Source organism: Neodiprion fabricii, chromosome 1 (genome assembly GCF_021155785.1).
Source record: "Neodiprion fabricii isolate iyNeoFabr1 chromosome 1, iyNeoFabr1.1, whole genome shotgun sequence".
Lineage (NCBI taxonomy): Eukaryota > Metazoa > Arthropoda > Insecta > Hymenoptera > Diprionidae > Neodiprion > Neodiprion fabricii.
Genome location: NC_060239.1, coordinates 4,232,646 through 4,243,750, shown reverse-complemented (window position 1 = coordinate 4,243,750; position 11,105 = coordinate 4,232,646). Strand labels below are relative to the sequence as shown.

The following is an 11,105-nucleotide window of genomic DNA, read 5'->3' as shown; positions in this document are numbered from 1 at the left end:
AACGTGTTCTCTTTTCGTTTTTTTTTTTTTTTTTCTTCCTCTCCGCCAGCAAATTTGCCCCATGACTCAATGATATTTCTCCTCCGAGACCGCGTAACGAATTTGTAATATTATACAGAGCCCCAGAATTGTATTACACGGGGCTTGACCGACTGGAGAAAGCTTGAAATTTTCGAACATTCTGCCATATTTTATCATCGGGGCAAGGATCGACGGCGGGTATTTTTTATTTATTTTTTCCATTCCCATCACCAGCGTCAATATATTTAGTTGATTGAAAATTAACTACAAGACTGCGTCATCCGGGGCGGTTGGAAATATCTATGAAACATGTGAAATAAAGATTGCAGGTCGTTATTATGCAAATTTATTTATCTAACACGCACGATTCTCATTCCGATATATTTTATTTTAACCAAATTACCGATTCAAATCGTGAATTAAAAAGTAGGGTATGCCTGACTTGGATTTAGTAGGTATACGGACGGCCGGTCTATTGACCTAGTACGGCATCTATCCCACCAACACAATCTTCCGATCAACGTTCCCGATACCTTTACGACGTCTTTGTGATTTTTATACCGGAAATATTTGGCGTCAAACCCTCGCTGTTAATACATCTGTATGCGTTATGTACCATCGCCGATGTCCCGTTCCTCGAGTATATAATACCTTACGTACATATGTATACCTTGATTCGTTCCTTCGACCAATAATCGTAACTATAACCGCCGTATGCTACAATATTTACAATAACGAATCGACGCTGTAAAGGTTCAAGCGTGAATTTTCACGCTGATAAGTATGACGAAACGGATTAATTTTTCCTAGCAAATTTCATTAAAAATTATACAGGACGAAATGAATCGAATCTGAGCATTCCTCTAAAGAGGTTGAATTCTTTCGTTCAAACGATTGTGTGTGATCAAGCGGTTTATTCAGGTCTGCACGCGTATCGTAACTACAAGGCATATTACACTCTAATGAGATTCTTCGCAGATATACATTATGCCTATACAGGCGTGTCATATCGCTTGAATACCTGCTATGAAACAAGTGTGTCAGTTAACTATTTTACATGCGACGGTACTGCAAACAAGTCGGTTAGGAGGCACAGCGACGTGTGTCAACAGGACAATGTTGCGTTAAATATTCGCACTTCTGTCAAAGAATACAATTAACAGAGGAAAACTTATTCGTATATATTCGTAATGCTGCAATATGTGTGCAAATCCATCTGTGCAGTATGTAATCTTTGCAAAGATCCGGAAATAACTTTACTTTTGCGTTAGTTAATTTTTAACAAAATTGCGAATTACGAGTGAACATATTTGGAAAATTTTAAGGCCCTCATCTTCAAATTTTCCCAATATCGTCTGGGTACGAAATTTCGGAGATAATTTCTCTGCAGTGACGGGCTGGCTGACCACCGACCGTCAGTCACTACTTTCAAATATACTCGCGTAGTCTGTCCAGTACAGATATTACCACTGATTTTAATTTAATAATTATTTGTTAAATCCGCTCGCTTGGCGTGACAATTACAGACTTCGGCTATTAACTAACGAAATTGTGGTTATTATACGTACCTTTGAATTCTTTGTATACCATCCCGGATGAAAGTTATCGACAAGTGATTATGAGCAGCAAATTCGCAATGTGCATGTATAAGAAATAATGATATTCATTAATTTGTCGTGATTTGAGGCTTTTGTAATAAATTTTGTACGCAGAAAATACTTATCGTTCAACGTCAGCTTTATTAGAATACAGGATTTTCGACATACTGATATATATACATTTTTTCTTTTTTAACATTTTCTTATTTTCAATCTATAAAGATGCCCACTAAATTTTAAATTTAATCACACAACTACACGTTACTGGTCTAGAAAGCATCGTTACAAAATTTTATGCGTTTTTAAGACACTGCAAAGGTTATACGGTAAAACATTTAATCAAGTGTTTTCTCGACTTGATGAACTATTTTCTTCGATATCTTGATACCGCGATTGTGCACACGAACAGTAGGAGAATCTGTACAAAGGTACGTTGACAATTTTTAACAATGAATCAAAATATTTCATATCCGACCATTAGAGAAAAATGAAAGAAACAAAACGAATTAAGCTACTCAAGTTTTTTGTTTCGCGGTAATCGTTGGCTACTAAAACTGTACAGGGTTGTAAAAAATTGGGGAAATAAATACATTATTACGGTTCCACAGTTATACAAGTATAATATCACCTATCTATTATACAAACAAACCTGAAACATTTATAAATATCATCAGTTATTTACAATATTGTACAATCAAATAATTTTAGTGTTTTACAATTACAGTTCGCCAAGCACGCGGTTTATACTATTATACGTTTTCTATTACTTTGTCTTTTTTCTCTTCGGTAAACTATCAATATTACATGCATATTTGCAAAATCAAGAAAGTCTGCTGTGCGTCGGAATTATACGGATTCTGCAAAGACGAATTTGGCTTACTACATTTCAAAATTGAAAGACACGTTGGGTTGCGTGCTTAAATAAGGTTTAAGAAAACAAAGCGATGCTGTAATCGCTTCAGCCAACAAAGCAAGGAATTTGTATTAAAAATATTTGTTATTTTAACGGCACGTCACGTGATCGTCCAAGCCGGCAAAGAATGTGGCGTAAACCGTTACTGCAGGGTGCAGGGAAGCGATATGTTTCTCTTTCGGTGCATCAAAGAGAGCGTAAATTAAATTGGAAAAAAAAAACAAATACAAAACGAATACTAAAACTTGAATAAAAAGGTACCTTTGATCGACAGTAATTGCTCTCATCTTCGTGATCGAAATCACCTACAGCCATTCTGACTTGTGTCAAAGTTTTCTCGAAAGGGAAATAAACTGTAGTTAATATTACAAATTTTCAAAACTAATCTAATTAAATACGATACGTTATTTCAGTGAACCTTAGTAGCGCACGTTAAATTATTTGCACACGTTGTCCGTTCTGTTAATTCGTTTAAATCATCGCGATTATACGTTTAACTAGGCTGTGTGACGCATGAGAGTTTTTACGCTGATCAATCAAATTAATCAAGTATACCTAAATTAAAATTGTACGTTCACTCTCAGTATTTTTACGCTAAATAATCAAATCAATAAAGTGTGCTTGGATTAAAATTACTTGCGTTTGAACGATGTAACAGTATTCGTACCTAATTCGTGAGAGCCGTATAAAACCAACGGCTAATTCATTCGAGTATATCTCGTAAAACTAAACGAGTCCACTGTGGCGCCTGGCAATAATTAATCCCAATTATTTTTACAAAATTTTCAACGCAACATGTTTTCCCTAATGAAATTAATGTTCTCGTAGTAGAAAATATTTATCAACAAGTTTAAATCGAGTTAAAATATAACATATCGATGAAGCTTTTACAATTATAACATGAAAGATGTCATTACTCTCGATTTATCTGCAAAAGAAAAAACTCAACGTCGTATCTTTGAAAATATGTAACGCGAGTTTGAGTATCTGAAATTTTATAGCACGAACATGAGTGAGAAATTAATGATCTAATGTGAAATTTTCTTTTTATAATGCCATACATATCAGGTATGGCCGTACTAATGATGTGTATGACATATGCTCCGTGTTTTCACAGTTTCGTGTTTAATTATCTCTCTAAAATTAGGCCGAATATGCATAAATTGTATGACAAATTAGACCAAAGCATCGTAGACTCTGCGACGAGTGACCGTCCTGGTTCCTCACCGTATCGAAGAGAACCAGAAAGGAGGGGGAAAAAGATCAGCATCAAAAGTTGGGAAACGAGTGGCGAGTGAAAGATAAAATTTCTTGTAAAATGGGTTGTGGCCACAGGATTTTATCGAAAAGCGTACAAAGGCCAGAGTAGTAAGAAATTACATTTATTTGATGCATTTGTGCTGACTTGTAAGCAATTGTTTGTTGTTTTCTGCTTTTTTTTTTTTGGTTTTTCTAATACATTTTCATCTTGACTGACATCAGTCAATAAAACCGATACATCGTACGCACTATCTAAGTGGAACAATTGTTTGTTTTTTGCTTTAAATTATGTACAATATTATATTATATAATATATAATAATATATTTTTTAATCTGAAAAGAGAATGAAACTTCGTAAAACACAGTGTTACTTAAGATGTATAAATACCGTTATTGTTTGTCATGCCTTTATTGGAAACAAACAAATAATCACCGATCACGTATTTTTGACTCATTTCGATCTCTCAATGAAAGAAAATTAATAAAAGTATTCATAGTGTATTTTAAAGGCACAGCTTTAAATATATAATCCAAATTCAACGTTTTATGCTTATTAAAATTAACATCGCGCTGATGTTAAGTATGAATATCAGACTTTTTATAACATTTCTTCTGACCGATATTGTTCTCTTTAGACATTCGTCTTCACATTGGAGAATATATAACTATATACATATGTTTTTTTTTTTTTTTTACTTTGTTAAAATCATTCACCATGCATAATCTATGCACAGACGTTAGAATAACAGATACACAATTATTAATACACCTACCGCCATTTAGCTGTACCCAAGTTCCTAAGTTTTGACGTATTGGAATTACAACTAACAATAGCTTCAAATTGGTGTTTCAGAAATTCATTTCAATTAACAATATACATCTAGACGAATGAAATTTTTTTAATTCGTATAAATTTAGATACCATGTACGTGGAATATATCGCTATTTTTTTCACAATCCATTTTATACACAATACACGCAATGCTTTTCATCAATATAAATACACGCCTGCTATTTGTTTTTATATTTAATTGTTTTCTCCTCCGCTTATAAACGGATGGTTACTAAACTTTATACTTTGATCTTTGATGCATGTATGGAAGTGCATGGGTGTGTAATAAAAATATATTGTTTTACTGATGACAAAACAATAGAACGCTATAAGTATAATTCTATTATATTACAATTAGCATCTCATTTAAATTTACAACTAACTTAGAGGGCAAGAGGACGATATAATATTCGCAATATTAATAATAATATTTATAACTGGTTAATTATGACTATAAAAGATTTAAAAAAGTTTCTTTACACGACTATGCAAAATTTATTGAAGATTGCAACGAAGTATAATATAACAGGACACATCGTTTCTTAGAAAACCAAATGTGTGTGTATGTGTGTGTGTATGTCTTTTTTATATTAAAAATCATGCTGATGATTAGAATATGGCACAGAAAAATCATCACTGCAATTGACTTGATTTAGTGCGCGAAACAGTATGGTGCATTTTGATATACATCATTTCTTAGTGGGAAATCTCATTAAATTTATGTCCAACGCTGGAGGCTTTCAAAAAATTAATGCATAAAACAATAAATTATGATTTGAACATATAATAAAAAAAATAAATTAAATGAATAAGTTTCCAACCACGGCCTAACACAGAAATACTGTTGCGTAATTTTTAAGCAAACGTTTGATATTATGTTTCGTTAATTTCTAAAAAACATGAACCAGACAGAGCAGTGCACATGATTTGAGAAACCCATTACACGATTCAAGCAGAAAAATTTTGTTGCTCTCTGCATATCAGCAATTTGTTACATGATTTTAATTTTGGACCACAATAAATTAGACGAATGATTTGATATGGAATTAGCAGGATTGTCGTGAAAAATGTCATTAAAACGATTTCATTCCTGATAACTAAAAATGTAGTTTTGTCTTCAATGTGGGGAATAGTTTAGTCAATATCTTGATTAAATTAAGAAAACGCCAATTACAGACCGATGCAACAGACGAAAATTACCGATTAAATTACTCTGGAATTTATTGGTGAAAATTTCGCGTTATGCGAGTGCGGATGCTGGCAACGAGCTGTGTTTTGGTTTAGTTTTATTTAGAAACACCTTAATGTATCCGTTAAAGTCAGCGCTAACTAAAACGTGACCACCGCATCCCTTGGTTCGTTGTTCCACAACCGGATCAACGGGCGTCGTACCGTCGATGATGCTCTTCGAATCAATTCCTCCTTCCCACTGCTCTCGTGTTTCAATTTGTTTGATAATAATATCAGGATTTGGTGCAAATACGGCGCAAGTTACAACTGCGTTGTGAGCCTTAATCCCTTCCCAAAAGTCATTGCGATCCCGTCGTACGCTTGAGAATTTTGAATAGTCATGATGCGTCTTCCATATGTAAATGCATTGATTCTCTGATCCGCTCACAATGTACTGTCCGTCTGGACTGAAGCTTGCCTTTATCTGACTGCTGACATTAACGTATCCTTTGTATTTGCAGGAAAGGTTCAAGTCCCTCAAATCGTAGAGGCGAATCCTACTGTCATTTGATGTTACCAGTATTTTGTCTTCACCGGGCATGGGCTCAATGCCGCTTATTTTTCTACCGGTTGAATTTTTACCTCTTGTAGATCGGACGTGAATCTGCGTGTGATACTTCAACTCATCGGTGTTGTAGAATATGCATCTACCGTCGTAAGATCCGACGACCGCGAATTTTCCGTTCTGGCAAAAATTTGCCGCTGTGATCAATTTTGTTTGTCCATCAACTTCGTTCCATACCGCTACTTTTTTGTCAGGAATATTCCATAGCCGTAATTTGCCGTCCAGGGATCCGGAGAGAAAGTATCTGTCATCTCGCGGATGAAATACAATCGCTGTGACGAAATCAATGTGCTGGAAACAGCAGAGACATTCTTTTCTCGATATATGCCAAAGCCGGACCGTTTTGTCCATCGACGATGACAAAACAAAGTAATTTTTAGACCACGATACATCGAGAAGGTCCGAGGTGTGCCCGGTATACGTGCAAAAAGGTTTAGGCATAAACGGGCTCTTCGCGGCTTCCGAATCGCTACTCATACTGGCCAAAATATTTGGATCATCCACAGATTGCTGTGAAACGAGTGATTCCTGAGATGGAGTCGGGCTAACTTTTTCCGCGTTATATTTCGTTCGCATGTCTTGAAAGTACGCGAACGCGTCCCTCAAGACCCAAATTCTTAGGACACGATCTTGTCCCGCAGTGGCCAGCAATCGTCCGCAAGCGGAAAATTTCATACACCATACAGGACCGACATGTTCTCCACTTAGATCCTGAACGTGTTGTATATTGTCAAATTCGTAGGGGCCTTTGTGACTGTTCGAGGCTTTCAGCTTGATGTATTGCTGTTCTCCTGGATAAACGTCGTCAACAATATCCATAATATCCTCCTTGTGTCTTGCGTGGGATACCTCCTGAGCAATTGATTTTGCCTTGTCCATTGTCTTCTTGACCGTGGATCCCAAGAATCGCTTCAGTTTTTGCGTTTTCTTGCGTACTCTACCCACTGCCACGTCCTCGTCGGGAGGTATGCTCGACATCTTACTGTCTACGCTCTCCTCGTCACTTTCTTTTTCTTTTTCCAAACTGGCATTGCTTATGTACTCTGATGTTATTCTCATTATCTGTAACGACAAGGGATCCATGCATTGCGGTAATTTATCTTCTGCTACACTAAGAGGTACTCGTTCTCCAGTGTCCAAGTTTAACACGGATACTTGTTCCAGAATCTCCTGGAAAACAACGATATCACGCATTATTGACGAAATAGAAATGAGTTTTAATGGTCCGTTGTAAACAAAAAGCATAGTTCAGCCAGTTTCTGCATTTATTGACTTCAAGAAGACAGATCCAATAAAACAGGTCATTTTTTTTGTACCAACCATATCTGTGAGTCGTTTTCCAGAGTCGGTTCGTGTTCTGACGACCATGTTTAGCTGTTTTATCATATCCTGATCACCGGCAGATCTGCGTCGTTCTCTGGAACCTTGGAAACCAAAACCGGTCAAACGATGCGGACCCAAAGAACAGCGACCTATACTGTTACTTGAAACGGACCCGAGAGGACTATTGGACATTTCGCTGGAGCGAATACTCATTATTTCAGCTTTCATTCGTTCCACTCTAGCCAATTCTTCCGGAGACGGTCCCTCTGCCTTTGCTTTATCTTCATCCTAAGAAGAGCAAGTATTTGAGGTCAGGTAATTAACAGATTGGATGTTGTTAGTTGTGTTTTATTGCAAATTTACTTGTGGTTTGACGACGTATTGCCCTTTAGTTGCTGATCGAATGTCAAGAGAATGTTCAAATTCTCTGGTAATGGATTCGATTGTACTTGCTGGACTCGGCAGTGGCGAAGCAGGTATGAGTTCTTCAATAACGGGTGGCTAAAAGCAAAATCACAATTTTATAACGTAAGAATGAAAGTTCTAACAAATATGTGTCATGTGCTTGAATGCTATAACTCTATTCACTGCGTTACCAACTATTATGTGCTTCACAATATTTACATCTAAACTGCGATAACAGGGCTAGCGTGAAATAATTTTGGTTGAGAATTAAATTATTTAAAAATGTGTTTCATTGTGTAACCAAAATGATAGATGAGCAAGGTTCAATTTACTAAGAGACACGTTGATCGAACATTGAGATATCTTACAGTAAGATCGGTAGGTGTTTGAGGTTTAGATTTCTTTTTACGTCGTGGTGGTGCAACAGGCATTGAAGGAGGGGGCAAATCCTGTACGCTCTCGATAGGTTTTCCATTACTCTTGGTACTGGCGATAACGTCAGGTTCTTGGAACATCACAGGCATGTTACCTTGTGAGGATGCAGAATAATCTGGCCTATCGTTGATACACGATTCATTATCATCGAGGTTGTCTCCTGACAAAGTTAGAATACTAGAGGACTGGGATACTTTACCAGAGGCAGTATCCTCGTCTTTAATAGGAATGCTAATGGCTGAGGGTAATTGTGTATCGACGAGAATCGGAGTGACGGGACATTGAGGTAAATTTATTGGAACTACTCCGGAGGAGTTATCTGATACACCAGACAGTATTCGACCGACGCGCCCTAAAGAAGTCATACTTTGCAAGCTAAGGGTATCGTGTTCTATTATTCTGAACGGATGAGAAGCTTTGGAAGGTGCGGGATACACTCCTTCTATAGAGGAGGTCTGGCTATCGGGAGGTGAATTATTTATTGGATTATCATCATCCTCAGTTTGCATGCGCTGCCTTAGTTCGCGAAATCGACGCCTGCCAACAATTTTGTCCACACCACTACCTTTCCAGTCCTCCTCCTATTGAAAACAGATAAATTTTATTCTTATTACACCGTTATTCTTCACTGTTCAAAAAAGTCTAGCATTTTATCACAATTTCTTGTAAATTTGTTGAATAATTTTTTTTTGTTTATTTCCAATTGCCACCGAATACTACCTACTACCTATTCTTAGAAAGATGCAAGTACATGTTACGCAGTTAGTGGAGATATCTGCCGGATGATAGGATATCACCTTGAGATAAAAATATTTACTTCCAAACAATTTGAACTGCTGCTCTTCGCATGAGAGAATCGACAACAGCAACTATGTCAATCACAATTAAGCTAACTTTGCAAACAATAAATGGATGAAGATATTTGCCAGCCTAACCAGACATGAAAACAATCCGCTGCAGCACATACGAATTCTGAAGAATATCAGACCTCTATTTTGCTTCATCTGTATTTTTTATTAATTACGATTACTAAAACTACGGCACATCAACCAGTGTTTATTCTTGGAAAAATCTGTCAACTGTGCCAAATTTAAAGAGTGTATGCTTGAAAATGTGTATATAGGATGACTGGCAAGGAAAGCTGACCGGTACACCACCGTAGTCGACTGAATCAAATGGATATACACAAGGGATATGCAAGATTACATAATAATAATCTTCCTAAGAAAAAATTGGTACCGATTATTCGAATTGAACAATTAAGCAATGAAATTGAATAAATGTCAAGAATTTTTCTCCAGAGTAAAAAATTTTAACAGGAGTACACTATTCAATTGACGTTACAGAGCAGTGTAAAGCAGATTACCCTCATAATCCGGAAGCGCAGCATACTCAAATACAGAAGCAAAGAAATTAGCGTAAACTATGCAACTTCCCGATTGGTTTCAAAGAACTGTTATGCATTCAATAATGACTCTTTTTCAGATAATCGTGTCAAGGGTACATTGAAAAAACTTGAAATTTGCATACTGGTTTATCCGAGTTTTCCTTCTTTTCCACATCTGCACAGTTTTTAGAATCATCGATTGGCTTGGGATCCGCAGGCTTGACAAAGACATCATCAGCCAACTGTTTACTTGCACTCAATATATTAGGCGATTGCAAATCAGCCGCAGTTGTATCTCGCGAACGAGATTTTCTGCAAACATGAAATGAAATGTTATTAAAAATCAGTGATGTAAAACAATCAGAGAATACAACATGAACTGGTGATTGAGTCATTTTGTTAATGATTATAGACATTATAATTGAATCACAATACAAATTTTACAATTTTTCATTAGCTGTCATTACAGTGAACGTGAATAGTTGGTAAGAGTTGTTGGAGATTTTGAAAGTAGCGACAGCTAGTGCAAGATTTGTACGAGAGTTGAAGAATGGTTATCTCGAATTAACTAGTGGATGTAAAGGACTTTGTGTAGATAAATTTAAGCGACTTAGTTAGATATAAATTGAGTATCCATATTAAGAAAAAGTGAAAAAGTAAACATAAGTAAGTCAAACAAGGATGAAGGTGAATATCCATAGAATTGAAACCGAAATGGTGATTGGAAAACAAGTGAATGAACAAAATCATTGGATGACGTTTCTTAACGAATGACGAGAGGATGATAAAAAAAAATGGAATTATTTAACAGTGTTCATTGCCATTCTTGAAGAATTCCGATTGTTAAATAAATATTGAGAATCAGTTTGACAGTGTTGCCCCACCCCCCCTCCCCCCACCCGCCAAATCGCTTAATCGGAATACGCAAATCACATGATGAAATTCACCGTGAACTGCGATGTGAAATGTCGTCCTCGGCGTCGAAAAATTCTTCGGAATCGCTACTTCCAGACATCTTTATCACTTTCGTTAGCGATAGGGATAACCATTGGATAGTAATTAACACTTCTGTTTCATTGCTCTTGCACGCAAAAGCTCACTCGATCACGGACCCATGACAGTCGCGTATTGTCGT

General features: G+C 36.4%; 1 protein-coding gene across 1 annotated transcript; it reads right to left on the bottom strand.

Moving 5' to 3' along the window:
- Positions 1-4,401: 4,401 nt before the first annotated feature.
- Positions 4,402-11,104, bottom strand: LOC124184688 (WD repeat-containing protein 44). Its single transcript, XM_046574728.1, has 6 exons — positions 10,918-11,104; positions 10,114-10,282; positions 8,517-9,164; positions 8,107-8,244; positions 7,741-8,031; positions 4,402-7,590 (listed from the first exon to the last, which is right to left on the bottom strand). The coding sequence occupies exons 1-6, from the start codon at positions 10,983-10,985 to the stop codon at positions 5,866-5,868; spliced, it is 3,039 nt and encodes a 1,012-aa protein (XP_046430684.1). The 5' UTR covers positions 10,986-11,104; the 3' UTR covers positions 4,402-5,865.
- Position 11,105: the final 1 nt, after the last annotated feature.